Raw genomic sequence first — 16811 nt, forward strand, 5'->3', positions numbered from 1 at the left:
CCAAAGGAGCCCAAGATCAGAATGCAGGGTGAGATTCTTGAAGAGAAACATCCAAAGCTTTCCCGCCTCTTAAGTTCTGCTTTGCTTGTTAATTGCTCTCTTTATTATAGGTTGGTGCTTGTACGGTGACATGGGTACAAAATAGGAATAGAATATTTTGTTTTTCCCGGTTGTCTATTGCTATGTAACCAACCATCCCAAAACTTAGCTGTTGAAACAATAACATTTATTTTGCTTACAAATGTATTACGTATGCAGGGTTTAGGAGGGACAGCTTATTTCTTCTCCACTTGGTGTCCGCCAGGGCAGCTGAAAGTTTGAGGACTGGCATCATCCGAAGGTTCCCTCTCTTACCAGCTAATAGCTGATGATGGCTGTTAGAACTTACCTGGGTCTTACCTGGGCTGTGGGCTGAACACCTAGACCATGGCCTCTACCTATGGTCCAGGCTTCCTCCAAACATGGTGGCTGGGCTTCAAAGATACATTTATCCTGGAAAGAGAAAAAGCCAGGTAGAAACTGTATTGTTTCTTGGAATCCAGCCTGGGAAGAAGCTGCATAGAGTCACCTCTGCTGCATTTTATTTTTTAGGCATACACAGCCTGTATTCAAGGGGAGGGATATTCCATTTGGGAATATCCCTTTGGATAAGATGACTTTTTTTTTTGAGACAGAGTTTCGCTCTCATTGCCCAGGCTGGAGCTCAATGGCACGATCTCAGATCACTGCAACCTCAGCCTCCCGGGTTGAAGCGATTCTTCTGCCTCAGCCTCCCTAGTAGCTGGGATTGCAGGCACCCGCCACCACACCCAGCTAATTTTTCTATTTTTAGTAGAGACAGGGTTTCACCATGTTGGCCAGGCTGATCTCGAACTCCTGGCCTCAGGTGATCCACCTGCCTTGGCCTCTCAAAGTGCTGGGATTGCAGGCATGAGCCACCGCGCCTGGCCGAGATGCCTATTAAACACTTTGCAGACATATTTTAAAACCACCACAAGCATGATCTGTAGAAATCTGTGAATGTTTCCTCCTCTGATTTGGGCTGAAGATGGTGCATTGTCTATTCCCAGGTTTCCAAAGGGCATCAGAGTCATAAGAATAATTCCTGCGGCCAGGCGTGGTGGCTAACACCTGTAATCCCAGCACTTTGGGAGGCCAAGGCAGTCAGATCACGAGGTTAAGAGTTCAAGACCAGCCTGGCCAACATAGTGAAGCCCCGTCTCTACTGCAAATACAAAAAATCAGCAGGACGTGGTGGCAGGGACCTGTAATCCCAGCTACTCGGGAGGCAGAGGCAGGAGAATTGCTTGAACCCAGGAGGCGGTAGTTGCAGTGAGCCGAGATCGTGCCATTGCACCCCAGCCTGGGCGACAATGCAAGCCTCCATCTCAAAATAAATAAAAAATAAATAAATAAATAAATAATAAAATAAAGAATGATACCTGACTGAGTGCTGAGTGCAAGCTGGACTGGTCTTTGCCTACATTGGGTGACCCTGAGTGGTAGGGAGTTTCCAAGCATGAAGTGGAGATCCTGGGTACCTCTGTGTTTAGCTCCTGATGCTGCCAAGCATGGACACAGAGGGAAATTCAGCTCCTCCACCCCCTTCTCTGCTGGTCCTGAAAATGAGCCAAAGGCTCTTCTTGATTGAACGGTTTTGCAGTCAGTCACTACAAGAATCAGAGAAGACATAAGTAGCATGGGCTGAGTGCGGTGGCTCACGCCTGTAATCCCAGCACTTTGGGAGGTGGAGGCAGGCAGATGGCTTGAGTCCAGGAGTTTGAGACCAAACTGGGTGACATAGCAAGACTCCATCTCTACACATTTTTTTTTCTTTTTAATTAGCCAGGTATGGTGGCACACACCTGTAGTCCCAGCACTCTGAGAGGCCAAGGTAGGAAGATCACTTGAGCCCAGGAGTTTGAGACCAACTCGGGTGACATAGCAAGTCCCCATCTCTACAAAATATTTTTAAAAATCTAGCTGGGCATGGTAACATGCACCTGTAGTCCCAACTATTCAGAATGCTGAGATGGGAGGACTGCTTGAACCCCAGAGTTCAAGGCTGCAATGAGCTATGATTACGCCACTGCACTACACCCTGGATGACAGAGCAAGACACTGTCATAAGAAAAAAAAAAAAAAACTTCAGGCACACTGGCTTATGTCTGTAATCCCAGCCACTTTGGGAGGCTGAGGTGGGCCGAGCACCTGAGGTCAGGAGTTCGAGACCAAACTTGCCAACATGGTGAAACTCTGTCTCTACTAAAGAAAAAAAATAAATAAATACAAAAATTAGCCGAGCATGATGGTGGGTGCCTATAGTCCCAGCTACTTGGGAGGCTGAGGCAGGAGAATTGCTTGAACCCAGGAGGCGAAGGTTGCAGTGAGCCAAGATCACACCACTGCACTCCAGCCTGGTCAACAGAGCAAGACTCCGTCACACACACAAAACAAAAAAAGAAAGAAAGAATGAAAAAAGAAAGAAAGAAAGGAAAAAGAAAGAAAGAGAGAAAGAGAGAGAGAAAGAAAGAAAGAAAGAAAGAGAGAGAAAGAAAGAAATAACACATACACACACGTAGGGACGGACAGTCCAGAGGCTCTAGTTTTTGCGTGCTGACTGAACAGTGGATTGTTGTTACTGATTCCCTTCTAGGTGGTGAAAAGTGACAGCTGCTCTGTGCAGTTACGATGCTGCACTGCCACAGTAACCTTCTCCCTCTGTGGTGATCCAATATTCTACCATATGTCAGCAAAACTGTAAGTGCACACCTTATCTTTCTTAGAACATTCAAAGCATACCCCACTCAGGAAAGCAGGCCTGTACCCTCAGGACATTTTCTCTCAAAGGTGCCTTACTCTCTGCCTGAAATTTCACTGCTAAAGCTCCATTTCCTTGGCCTTTAAGGACTTCTCAGTATTCAAGGGTCTCCTCTTAAAGAAGTGCTGGAATAGGCCGGACATGGTGGTTCACGCCTATAATCACAGCACTTTGAGAGGCTGAGGCGGGCGGATCACTTGATTGAGGTCAGCAGTTCAAGACCAGCCTGGCCAAGATGGTGAAACCCCGTCTCTACTAAAAATACAAAAATTAGCTGGACGTGGTGACGTGTGCCTGTAATCCCAGTTCCTCAGGAGGCTGAGGCACAAGAATTGCTTGAATCTGGGAGGTGGAGGTTGCAGTGAGCTGAGATTGCCTCATTGCACTCCGGCCTGGGCAACAGAGCAAGACTCCATCTCAAAAAACAAGCAAACAAACAAACAAACAAACAAAAAAGAAGTGCTGGAACAGGGCCTATTCCCTGGAGCCTGGGCACAGTGGCTCACACTTATTATCCCAGTGCTTTGGGCGGCCAAGGTGGGAGGATTATTTGAGGCCACGAGTTTGAGACCAGCCTGGGCAGCATAGCAAGATCCCATCTCTACAGAATAATATAAAAAATATATATAGCCAAGCACAGTGGCACATGCCTGGAATAGGGCCCATCTTAAACCCTCAGCAGCTAAAAAAATTGGAGTTCAACCAGAAGAGGGCAAGGCCTGGGACCAAATGCACCATGAGCAGGTTGGAGGAACTGACCATGGCAAAGCATTTTTTTTTTTTAGAGACAGGATCTTGCTCTGTCATCCAGGGTGGAGTGCAGTGGCCTTGTATTAGTCAGAGTTCTCTAAAGAGACAGAACTAATAGGATATATGTATATATGAGAGGGAATTTATTAAGAAGAATTGACTCACACAATTACAAGGTAAAGTCCCACGACAGGCTGTCTGCAAGTTGAGGAGCAAAGACAGTGGTGGATCAGTCCAAGTTCCAAAACCTCAAAAGTAGGGAAGCCGACAGCAGCACAGCCTTCAGTCTGTGGCTGAAAGGCCCAAGAGCCCCGGGCAAATCACTGGTGTAAGTCCAAGAGTTCCAAAGCTGAAGAACATGGAGTCTGACGTTCAAGGGCAGGAAGCATCCAGCATGGAAGAAAGATGAAGTCCGGAAGACTCAGCGAGTCTGCTTTATTCTAGCTGCACTGACAGTTGTTTAGATGGTGCCCATGCACATTGAGGGTGGTCTGCCTCTCGCAGTCCACTGACTCAAATGTTACTCCCCTTTGGCAAGACCCTCATAGATACACCCAGGAACAATACTTGGCATCCTTCAATGCAATCAAGTTGACACTCAATATTCATCATCACAGGACCGATCACAGCTCTCTCCAAAGCACCAGAGAGACCTGCCATGGTGGTGGGGGCTCCCAGAGACCGGTGGTCCTTACCACCCTTCTCCTCTGCTTCTCTTTGACTCTCAGCACAAATGCAGAGGCAGTGGTTGGATCATGTTGCAGCTCTTGCCAGCTCTTACACCCGAGTGGGAAGCCTGAGAAATCTTGGTTCTCATCTGTCAGTAAGGAGCATGTTCTCACCTGCTCTGCGGGGCTCAGTATCCCAAAGTCTTGGTTTGTCCTGTGCAATTTTTGGGCAGGCAGGGTGGCTTTGAGCTTTTCTGAGAGATTTCAGCTTCCTGTGGCTCCCAAACCCATGTACCTCCTGCCTGGGCTGGAGCCTGGACACCCACAGACCCACAGAGCTGCACTCTCTCCACGCCTAGCGAAGCATGTCACTCCCATCCCCACGGCTAGGCCTGATCCTCATCAGTGCCCTCTCAGACCTTAGTCCTGGCTCCAGCGTCTCTTCTTGGAGCCAAAGCCATGACCTGCCTCTTGACTCTCCATTCAGCCCAGAGTTTTAACTCTGTACCCCTAACCACTGACTGGCTTTGGGTTTCCAATCTTTAAGCTGAGCCTTTGCAACTTTTATTATTATTATATTTTGAGATGGAGTTTCACTCTTTTTGCCCAGGCTGGAGTGCAATGGCACGATCTCGGCTCACTGCAGCCTCCGCCTCCTGGGTTCAAGTGATTCTCCTGCCTCAGCCTCCCGTGTAGCTGGGATTACAGGCATGTATCACCATGCCTGGCTAATTTTTATATTTTTAGTAAAGACGGGGTTTCACCACCTTGCCCAGGCTGGTCTCGAACTCCTGACCTCAGGTGATCTGCCAGCCTCGGCTTCCCAAAGTGCTGGGATTACAGGCGTGAGCCACTGCGCTCAGCCAGCAACTTTTGTTACTGTCAATGCCTTAAAACTCATCTGTCAGCCTGCACTCACCAGGTCGGTGCCCCTTGGATATACATACGAGCAGAATCGTATCTGAATTCTTCTCTGTGTCTCAGTTTACTCATCTGAAAAATGAAGAAATGATAGCATGTATCTTATAGGATTGTCATGGGGAATAAATGACTTCATGCATGCAAAGTACTTATTTTGTTGTTGTTGTTGAGAGAAGGTCTCACTTTGTCACCCAGGCTGGAGTGCAGTGGTGCAATCATAGCTCACTTCAGCTTTTAACTCCTGATCTCAAGCCATCCTCCCACCTCAGCCTCCTGAGTACCTAGGACTAGAGGCATGCACCACCACACCTCGCTAGTTTTTTAAAAATTATTTTGTAGAGATGGGGTTTTGCTTTGCTGCCCAGGCTGGTCTGAAATTCCTGGCCTCAAGCGAACCTTCCACCTCAGCCTCCCAAAGTGCTGGGATTACAGTCGTGAGCCACCTTGCCCAGCCTGTAGGGTACTAAATACAGTATCTGATGTATAGAAAATGCTTGATGGCCAGGCGTGATGGCTCACGCCTATAATCCCAGCACTTTGGGAGGCTGAGGCTGGTGGATCACCTGAGGTCAGGAGTTCGAGACCAGTCTGATTAACATGGTGAAACCCTGTCTATACTAAAAATACAAAAATTAGCCAGGCCTAGTGGTGGGCACCTGTAGTCCCAGCTACTCGGGAGGCTGAAGCAGGAGAATTGCTTGAACCCAGGAGGTGGAGGTTGCAGTGAGCCAAGATGGCGCCATTGCACTCTAGCCTGGGCAACAGAGTGAGACTCCATCTAAAAAAAAAAAAAAAATAGAAAGTGCCTGATAATGTTAGATATTATGATTACTACAATGACTGGTGGTATTGCTCTCTCCAGATTCCAGCCCGGCCCTTTCAACTCTCTCGAATCTAAGCCAACAGTCAAGGTGAATTTCCTGTTTGCTCCCAGCGGCTCTCCCTCCTGAGTTCCTTTCCTTCATCCCTGAGTTTGCATCGCTGGTGGGTGCCTGCAGGTCTCCAGGCTGTGCTGACTCAGATTTCAAATGGGGCTGGGGCACAGTGGTTCAAGCCTGTAATCCCAGCACTTTGGGAGGCCAAGGTGGGCGGATCATTTGTGGTCAGGAGTTCGAGACCAGCCTGACCAACGTGGTGAAACCCTGTCTCTACTAAAAATATAAAAATTAGCTGGGCATGGTGGCGGGTGCCTGTAATCCCAGCTACATGGGAAGCTGAGACAGGAGAATTGCTTGAACCTGGGAGGCGGAGGTTGCAGTGAGCCGAGATCATGCCACTGCACTCCAGTCTGGATGACAGAGTGAGACTCTATCTCAAAAAAAAAACAAGATTTCCAATAGACAGAGGCCTGGTGTCCCCATGACACCCACTAGCTCCTCCCTACTCTAGAGGAGCTGGGGATGCTTTGGGATCTCTCAGAAAGGCAGCCCTGAGCTCATGTGAGGATGATATACTAGGTAGGATGGTGGAAGTGACATTGCAAATGAGGGAAATTAACTGTTCCAACCAGAGCTGGAATCTAAAGATGGAGATGACAGGAAGTCCTATGAATGTATGGTCCTGACCACAGGCCTGCCAGAAATCAGCCTCGGCTGGAAAATTGAGCTGTGATTATTACAAAGAGTCAGAATGATGGCTTCAGTCATGATGCTTCGTTTCATAAAGAGCAGCCCAAACAATGTCGACATTAAGTATTTAGAGAGAGAAGGATGGTTTGTAAAGGAGCGTCTTCTTATTCCCTGAAAAGCTACTATGAAGACGTCAGGCGTATGGAAATAACAGATGGGAAAGGCGAGCAGAGATCATTACTCTGAACTGTAAGTGCCATTATTGACAAGCGCAATCCACATCACTGAGCAAATAGATGTGCCTGAGAGTAGGAGTGAGATGCATGAAGAAAAGGAAGCATAAGCCGGATATTTCCCAATATTGGGGGGTGAAGAGAAATTGCATTAGGATGCTAGCACTCTTCAAAGTTAAAAAAATAAAAAGGTTTGAGCTGGAATGTGAGCAAGGAAGATCCCCTCAGCAGTTAATTAATAGGCTAATTTATTTTTCATTTCTATATGACATATTTGTTCTCAGTGTTAGGGGGATCACTCTGAAAATCTGATGAAAATGGTGCCTTCTTTTTCTTTATTATTATTATTGTTATTTTTTGAGACAGAGTCTTGCTCTGTTGCCCAGGCTGGAGTGCAGTGGTACGGTCTCGGCTCACTGCAACATCTGCCTCCCAGGTTCAAGCGATTCTCCTTCGTCAGCCTCCCTAGTAGCTGGGATTACAGGTGGGCACAACCACACCCAGCTAATTTTTGTATTTTTAGTAAAGACAACGTTTCACCATGTTGGCCAGGCTGGTCTCGAACTCCTGACCTCAGGTGATCCAATGGCCTTGGCCACCCAAAATGCTGGGATTAAAGGCATGAGTCACCATGCCCAGCCAGTGCCTTCCTTTTCTAAAAATGTCTTTATGAATACACGATCAATTTTTCATTTGCTTGTTTTTATTTTAGGTTCAAACACATGCAGGTTTGTTACATGAGTATGCTGCAAATTGCGAGGTTTGGATTTCTATCAAGCCCATCGCCCAAATAGCAAACATAGTACCCAATAGGTAGGTTTTCAGCCCTAGCCACTCTCCTTCTTTCTCTCTTTTTGGAGACCACTGCCACCTCCCCAGAGCTACCCCATGTTGACCATTGGATGCATTGGATGCAGGCTGTCTCGGGAAGGGAGTGTGGCTTTGAATAAGGCAGTTCTCTTCAGCTGAGGGCAAGTTCTGGAGATGGAGCAGCTGAGGGAATGGGTGCCTCTGTCCAGGAGCTGAAGTTCTGGGTAGCACATGACAGTGTCCACTACACCATGGAGCCCTGCTTTGAAGAAGGCACTTGTGCCTCTTGTGCTCTATGGAACATGCTTTGGGAATGCTGCCTATAAGACTGCAGTTTAGAGATAAGCAATCTATAATTGGAAGCTATGGGTCTAGTTGTATTTATCCATCCAGAGCATCTAGTATAGCAAACTGTGATACTACATGACCCTACCTAGTTTAGGCACTTTGGGCAAGTTTAGGCACAATTTAGGCACAATCTGTAAGGCAAGCTTAGAACATCTGCGTATAGTATCTAGAAATAAATGATGTTGAGTGTCTTACAGTGTAATGCAGACTTAAGCTAGTTAGTGGTGGAACTGAGACTTGGAGAGGTGCCTGGCTCTCAGATCAGTTTTGTTCCATTGCACCCACAAGCCCTTGGTTCTGGAGACAGAGATGTGAAGAAATTATACTGAGGAATCCCTTCACCAAAAGGGCAGCCAACCTTATGATTTGGACATTCTATTTTGAGACCAGTTAAAAGAGAGAAATTTCAATTCATTTCTCATTTGTCATTCACCAGGTCTGGGATGTCCCTGGGCAATGCTAAGCTAACATTCAGCAGTGTCTACAAGATGACACACAACATGTTGAAAGGTAGGCATTAAAGACCTTTGACGGCATTGGAAGAGGGTAATAACAGCCTCCCAAGAGTGATAAGAGCAGGAACAAATGTGAACTGAAGATCAAACATCAGCCAGCTACATAAGACAAGATTGAAATGGGACGCCAGGCAGCCTCCGGGGGAAGAGGCGATATGCAGGATCAGTGTTCTGAAACAGGAACATGACTGATCTCCAAAATAAACAGATGGACAGATCACAGCCTGATTTAGATACTACCTTGAGGTCACTGCCACTGAGGTTTTGATTTTTCTTCTATAAGTAGTTCACAGCTTTGCCAGAATATAAATAGAGTACATTGAGGCAAAGCTTAAAAGGACCTAAAAGAAGGTATAGCCCAATGCCTTTATTTTCTTTATCAGCACACCAAAGCCCAGAATAGTTTATTGATTTGCCTAAGGTGACACAGCAAATTAGTAACAACACAAGAAGAGAAACCAGGTCTTTATAAAAAATTTTTTTAACAAAATTATTCATTTATAGACATTGAACATTTCACGTGCATGGTCCCTGGGTTTAAACCCAATAGACTGTGGAGTTGATTGGGGTACAGTGCTTGATTTGAGGAAGTTCTCAATCAACTAAGCAAAGAGATCCATCAACAAATAATAAGAGGACAGGCCGGGTGCGTTGGCTCACGCCTGTAATCCCAGCACTTCGGGAGGCCGAGGCAGGCAGATCACCTGAGGTCAGGAGTTTGAGACCAGCCTGGCCAACATGGTGAAACCATGTCTCTACTAAAGATACAAAATCGGCTGGGTGTGGTGGCACGCACCTGTAATCCCAGCTACCCCAGAGGCTGAGGCAGGAGAATCACTTGAACCCAGGAGCAGAGGTTGCAGTGAGCCGAGACTGTGCCACTGCACTCCAGCCTGGGCAACAAAGTGAGATTCCATCTCAAATAAATAAATAAATAGATAAATAAATAAATAAATAATAAGAGGACAGACTAGAAAGTATACCTTGAGAGCATTTTCACAATGCTAAATGATATGATATATACAAAGTGCTGAAAGCCTCTGACTAATCCTGAGATGCTTAGAAAATTGGTAGAAGTGGCTGGGCATGGTGGCTCACGCCTGTAATCCCAGCACTTTGGGAGGGCGAGGCGGGCAGATCACGAGGTCGGGAGATCGAGACCATCCTGGCTAACACAGTGAAACCCCGTTTCTACTAAAAATACAAAAATTAGCCAGGCAGGGTGGCATGTGCCTGTAAGCCCAGCTACTCAGGAGGCTGAGGCAGGGGAATCGTTTGAACCCAAGAGGCAGAGGTTGCAGTGAGCTGAGATCGTGCCACTGCACTCCAGCCTTGGCGACAGAGCGAGATTCCATCTCAAAAAAAAAAAAAAAAAAAAAAGAAACAAAGAAAAGAAAATCTGTAGAAATGCTGTGCTTGTATGATTCTGGAAAGAGAGTTAGTGTCTTTAATTTTCAGCCTCAATTCTGTCAATTGTCCAGAATCAGTTCTGAATAGGCAAGAGGGTGTGTTAACTGTTTTAGGTTCAAAGCAGTTAGGGTCTGGATTGCCTCTGTCAGCATTGGGTCCAGTGTTCCACATGCCTGGCCACCCAGTACAGCCAAACAGCTCAGTATAAAGAAATAGATTTGGCCGGAGGCAGTGGCTCATGCTTGTAATCCCAGCACTTTGGGAGTCCAAGGCGGGAGGATCACTTGAGCTCCAGAGTTCGAGACCAGCCTGGGCAGCCTAGTGAAACCCCATCTCTAGAAAAAATACAAAAATTAGCTGGGCATGGTGGTGCATGCCGGTAGTCACAGCTACTTGGGAGGCTGAGGTGGGAGGATTGCCTGAGCCTGGGAGGTCAAGGCTGCAATGAGTTGTGATGGTGCCACTGCACTCCAGCCTGGGTGACAGAGTGAGACCGACCCTGTCCCAAAATAAAATAAAATAAAATAATTTAAAAAATGGATTAGAAGAAGAGAAGGGAGTCTCACAGTACCCTTTGCAGGAAGTACCCCCAGGTCTCTGTCTTTATACCTCTGCTCTCTCTCCCCCTGCATTTCAGAATATGTTATGGGCATCTCTTAGAGTATCTGTCTCATGATCCTGCCATCTTTGTCCTGATTTTTTTTTTTTTTTTTGGTGGCTTATTTGTCATCATGCATATGTTCCAGTCAAGTCAGCTATAACTTCTGGGATTATGTGACCACGGAGCTCTGGTGTCTACAGCTGTTTGGGCTATGTATAGGTTCTCTGATTCTTCAGAAAGAGAAGTTAAATTCATTTGGCACAAATTAGATCAGCTTCCCACCCCTCTTCCCATCAACTGTGGTCAGGGCGGCAGTCAACTACTATAGTTAAAAACCCATAGGCTTTCTCTACCATCAATGGCTGTGAGAGGCATTAGTCCTGGAGTGTCAACGGCTTGAGTAGGTACCCTAAACGTGTCTAATGATCGTCAACTCCCAAACATGCCTTCTTCTCTGTCATTCAGATTTGGGGAGATTCAGCCTCAGTACTTCCATTTCCCTTCCTTCCTTCCTTCCTTCCTTCCTTCCTTCCTTCCTTCCTTCCTTCCTTCCTTCCTTCTTTCCTTCCTCCCTCCCTCCCTCCCTTCCCTCCCTCCCTCCATCCTTCCTTCCTTCTTTTCTTCTTTCCTTCTTTCTTACTTTTTTCCTATTTTTTATTTTTTTTTAGATGAAGTCTCACTCTGTCACCCAGTCAGTGGAACGATCTCGGTTCACTGCAACCTCCACCTCCTGGGTTCAAGCAATTCTCATGCCTCAGTCTCCCAAGTAGCTGGGATTACAGGTGGCTTGCTTGCTTGCTTGCTTGCATTCTTTCTTTCTTTCTTCTTTCTTTCTTTTTTCTTTCTTTCTCTCTCTCTCTCTTTCTTTCTCTCTCCCTTCCTTCCTTCCTTCCTTCCTTCCTTCTTTCCTTCCTTCCTTCCTTCTTTCCTTCCTTCCTTCCTTTTCTTTCTTTCTTTTTTCTATTTTTTATTTTTTTGAGACAGAGTCTTGCTCTGTCACCCAGGCTGGAGTCAGTAGCATGATCTTGGCTCACTGCAATCTCCACTTCCCAGGTGGGTTCAAGCAATTATCATGCCTCAGCCTGCTGAGTAGCTGGGATTGCAGGTGCCTGGCACCATGCCTGGCTAATTTTTGTATTTTTAGTAGAGATGGGGTTTTGCCATATTGGCCAGGCTGGTCTTGAGCTCTTGACCTCAAGTGATCCGCCTGCCTTGGCCTCCCAAAGTGCTGAGATTACAGGCATGAGCCACTGTTCCCGGCAGTTTTTCCGTTTTCAACTAAGCTCTCCACCACAGTGGTGTTAGGCTTCATTGATTATCCAGTATAATCCTGCTCATGCTGCCTTAGCAAAATATTACAGACTATGTGGCTTCAATGACAGAAATTCATTTTATCACAGTTATGGAGGCTGAAAGTCCCAGATCAAGGTGCCAGCAGGTTTGGTTTCTAGTGAGGTCTCTCTTGCTGGCTTTTAAACATCTGCCTTCTGACTGTGGCCTTCCCTCTGTATGCATGTTCTACTGATGTCTCCTCTGCTTCTAAGGGCACTATGCTTCTTGGTTAGGGCCACACCCTTGTGACCTCATTTATCTTTAATTACCTCCTGTAAGGTCCTATTTCCAAATACCATCATGCTGGGGATTAGGGCTTCCAAACATGAATTCTAGGGGGATGTGGTTCAGTCCATAGCACACAGCAATCCTCTTCTAACTGGGAACCCTCCCAGAGGCAGGAGTTCCTTGGCTGGGATCTTACCTCATTGTCCTGGGCAAGTTGCTGCTAATGGGGTCACAACAACCATGTGACAGCTTTGGTCAATACTAAAACAGGCAAAAAAGAAATTTCATTGGGATAGGCAAAAACATTAATTAGGCAAAAAATGTTAGGATGGTAGCTACCTTTTGGAGGGAGGACCAGAAGAGTAATGAGGCTTCTGAGAAGCTATTTTTTTGATCTGAGTGCTGGTTGCATGGCTGTGTTCAGTTTGTGAAAATTCATCAACCTGTATAATTATGACATGTGTCTTCTGTGTGAGTGTTTGTTCTAGTCACCCAGTGATGGGTAACAAATCACTGCAAAACTTGGTGGCTTAAAGCAACATTAACTTTTCTCATGAATCTGCAATTTGGGCAGAGCCTGGCAGGAATAACTTGTGTTCACTACATTCATCATCAGCTGGGGCCGCTGGAAGCCTGGGGGCTAGGATTATGTGAGGCTTTCTCACTTCCATGTCTTCCAATTGATGCTGGCTAAAATTGAATTGAAATGGTGCTAGCTTTGGGTGAAACTTTAGTTGGGGCTTTTGCCTGGAACACCTATATGAGGCCTCCTCATGTGGTCTGGGCTTCCCCACAACATGGCGACTGGGTTTTAAAGATGAGCATGGAGAGTCAGGTGGAAGCCATATTGTCTTTTATGACCTTGTCTCCAAGCTGTGTAGTGTCACTAGCCCTGAATTTTGTTCATCAAGACAGCCACAAACGCCCATCCAATTTCAAAGTGAGGAAAAAATTTACTCTATCTCTGGCTGGGGATTGGCAAAATTCTGAAAGACTACTGGGGACCAGATATATTGCTGTGGCAAATTTTGGAAAAAAAATACATCATGCTGTAATGTTGTACTTTAATAAAATATTTAAAATTGTAAGTACAATAAAATTGCAGAAAAATATAGTGGATTGTTTAGAAGAAACAAGTGGAGACAAATGACAAACCAGGCCAAAATCAAAAAGTCTAAAGTCATATCACATCTCTTTATCCACTCTTGATCTTCTAAAAGCCTCCAACATTGCAAAAATCTTTGACATGTAACCATCTTACATGGAGTAAAATAGTAAACAAAAAGCCCTCAGCAACCCATATTGTGGCAGTAGGCAGGTTATTACATGGGGCTGGTTGAGACTTGTGTATTTTTTTTTCCAGTCATTTGGAATCATAGTAGAAAAAGAGAACATTATCTACAAAATAAGAGGCTGTAGTGTCCAGGAAATGGAGCATGAAAAGGATTTTGCTGTGATGTAGAGATTAGAAAGAACAGCCCATGTGAATTAGTAAATGGCAGGCAAATACAGTACATTCAAGTGTAACTTCAGTGCAATTTCAAAGGATTTGTTACATGAAGAACTAGAAATTCTCCAAAGCAATATTAAATACTGATTTTTTTTTTCCAGAATGGAGCGGTGATTCCCTGGAAGGATGTGAAAAGCTTTCCAATCTCGAGGTGATATCAGAGCTCTTTCCCATTGAAACACTTGGATGCTCTTTCTCCAGCTATCAGGCTCTCTTTTTTTCCACTCAAGGTGATGCCTAAACGTACGTGTGTCCACCCTTACCCCATGACATCATCCAAAAGCCAATCCATCCATCTGTGCATTCAGGCTTAATACTGATGACGCTCCATCTCCATTTTCAGAAACTTTCTTGCCTCATTTTTGCTCAATTTTTGGCTTATTCTGGGCTCCAGGCATGCATCATTGCACCTTCTGACTCTCCATTTTGTTATGCATGATCTGCCCTACTCCACGCCTTGAACTTGGGGGCAGACTTAGTTCTTCCATTTTGTGTCTCTGAGAAATGGATTTTTCTTTTTCTTTTCTTTTCTTTCTTTCTTTTTTTTTTTTTTTGAGATGGATTCTTGCTCTGTCATCAGGCTGGAGTGCAGTGGCACGATCTCTGCTCACTGCAACCCCTGCCGCCCAGGTTCAAGTGATTCTCCTGCCTCAGCCTACCAAGTAGCTGCGACTACAGGTGCCCAACACTACGCCCAGCTAATTTTTGTATTTTTAGTAGAGATGGGGTTTCACCATGTTGGTCAGGATGGTCTCAATCTCTTGACCTCATGATCTGCCCGCCTCGGCCTCCCAAAGTGCTGGGATTACAGCCATGAGCCACTGTGCCTGTCCAAGAAATGGATTTCTTTTGCCCCAGGATTTTGTATCCCTGGCCACTTTAAATAATTCTATTGACACAAGGGCTGGTACTTGGATCCCATCCTTAACGTTCATCTGAAAGGTCTACAACCCTAACACGAGACAGCAGGACCATCTGGGGTAACAACTTGCTCAGACTGGTTATGAATAGGGAGTGCATTCTGGCTCAAGCAGTGTGGAAGCCACTCAGGATAACCACACTGCTGACATCTTCATAGGCACCTCATCGTAACAAAATTTTAAAATTGAAATATAATTTTAATGATTTTCAGAAAAGAAGAGAATGCAGGTTCCCACAGATACTGCAAGCCCCCTCAAGCTTAGGCAGTGGCCCTAACTTAGATCTCTCTTCCTTCTAGATCAACACAGCTGGTAAGTCAGGTCTCAGTTCATGTAACACTTTCACTTCAGCATCCCTAGGGCACAGTTTCCGGGTTCTCAGCTAATATTTGTTAAGTGAATGAAAAACTGTCTGTGTATCTCTTTTATCATCAAGTGATTCAGACCCCAAAGTTTTATACCCTCAGAAAAAAAGTCAAGCGTTGCCAAAATGGATTTATATTTATATTTGTGGTTCAGTTGAGTGAATTAGAGATAATTTCCCCTTTCTCTACACCAGCTGTTTTCTTAAGATCAAGAGGGTGGTAAATTCTCATTGTGTTCTCTTCTCAGCACAAGAGCACCCAACCTCAGGATTGGTCTCTTCTGTTTAAGAAGAGCAATCATTTGCCACTTGACTTTTCACTTCCTTCTGTCAGAGGGGGTCAGTATTTTTTAAGCAACTGCGTGTCAATTGCTTCCCTGTCAGCATTTCATCATTACTAGGCTGACCTCTCTTTAAAGAGCCTTTCTACTTCAAAAACATAGAGATGTATTTGAGAATGGGGTGAAGAAAGGCCATTGGAGGGATATATAATAAGGCATCATTAATGAATGCCAGTTAAAAAATCTAACACGCATTTTTATCTTTGAGTTCTTAGGGAAACTTTGAAAAGTTACATTTGAATAAACAGCCCTTGGAAAGGAGCACAATTTAATTAATTCCTTAGACGTTTATTGTGAGCCTACAAAGGGTAAGACCCTGTCTGTCTTGATCCTGTCTTGCTCAGCAATGGAGGGTTCATAACGGCACCTGCCTGGTTGGAGAGAGGTTTAAGCAGATGACAAGGAGGAAGTGCCTAGTGCAGGATAAGGCCTCAGGAATGGCCGAGGTTGTCCCTGCTTGGAGCTTCAGGTAGATTACAATCTAGCAAAGAGGCAAAACAAAGCAAAACAACAACAAATATTTTGTCCTAAGGCAAACACATTTTGCCTTAAGACAAAATATTGGAAAATGCCATATGTCTTTTGTCTAAGGTCAAACCATGCCTTATGGGAGGGCAAAGGTAAGGGAGGTTGTACTAATCTGCTCTCACACTGCTAATAAAGACATACCCGAGACTGGGTAATTTATAAAGGAAAGAGGCTTAATGGACTCACAGTTCCATGTGGCTGGGGAGGCCTCGCAAACATGGCAGAAGATGAACGAAGAGCAAAGGTACTTCTTACATGGTGGTGGGCAAGAGCACATGTGCAGGGGAACTCCCCTTTATAAAACCATCAGGCCTCATCAGACTTATTCACTGTCATGAGAACAGCACAGGAATGACCTGCCCCCATGATTCAATTATGTCCCACTGGGTCCCTCCCACAACATGTGGGAATTATGGGAGCTACAATTCAAGAGGAGATTTGGGTGGGGACACAGACAAACCATATCACAGGTTATCTGTGCATCAGAGATTCTCCTCATGGCCAAGGTTATATTTGCTCTAGGTGTTGAAGAATAGGTAGAATTTCCATATGCGTGGATGTGAGTAGGATATTCTAGACTATAAACAAAAAGTAGGGGTTTCAACCAGTGCCAACTGATACTTTATACTGCCTGGGCATGCCAGGAAAGGTGGAAGTCAATGCATTCCAAGGACTGAGGGGTTCCTGGGTGGTCTTTTATCTTAAGAGGTGAAGGAATGAGACATGGCGAGCCCTAACCATCCAGTTGGAGTCATGATGAGATCACAACTGCATAACTAGAAAGATTGGTCTGCAGGACCTATAAGAGATATTGAGGGGAGAGACTTAGGGTTGGGAAGGTGTAAGGAGGACATTGAGAAAGTTCAGGTCAGGGGTCATTATGTCTTTGACTAGGGCTGTAACCAAGGAACTTGAACGTATGAAATAGTGGCTGTAGAACTTG

The 16811-nt window shown here is 45.4% G+C and overlaps 1 protein-coding gene across 1 annotated transcript; it reads left to right on the top strand.

Annotated features, from left to right (window-relative positions):
- The first annotated feature begins 2672 nt into the window (after positions 1–2672).
- Positions 2673–14947, top strand: LOC104005089 (uncharacterized). The gene is made up of 6 exons (XM_063815112.1): positions 2673–2760; positions 6023–6071; positions 6908–6977; positions 8556–8629; positions 13817–13945; positions 14848–14947. The coding sequence occupies exons 3-6, from the start codon at positions 6943–6945 to the stop codon at positions 14910–14912; spliced, it is 303 nt and encodes a 100-aa protein (XP_063671182.1). The 5' UTR covers positions 2673–2760; positions 6023–6071; positions 6908–6942; the 3' UTR covers positions 14913–14947.
- Positions 14948–16811: the final 1864 nt, after the last annotated feature.

The sequence above is a fragment of the Pan troglodytes genome, chromosome 6 (assembly GCF_028858775.2).
Source record: "Pan troglodytes isolate AG18354 chromosome 6, NHGRI_mPanTro3-v2.0_pri, whole genome shotgun sequence".
Classification (NCBI taxonomy): Eukaryota; Metazoa; Chordata; class Mammalia; order Primates; family Hominidae; genus Pan; species Pan troglodytes.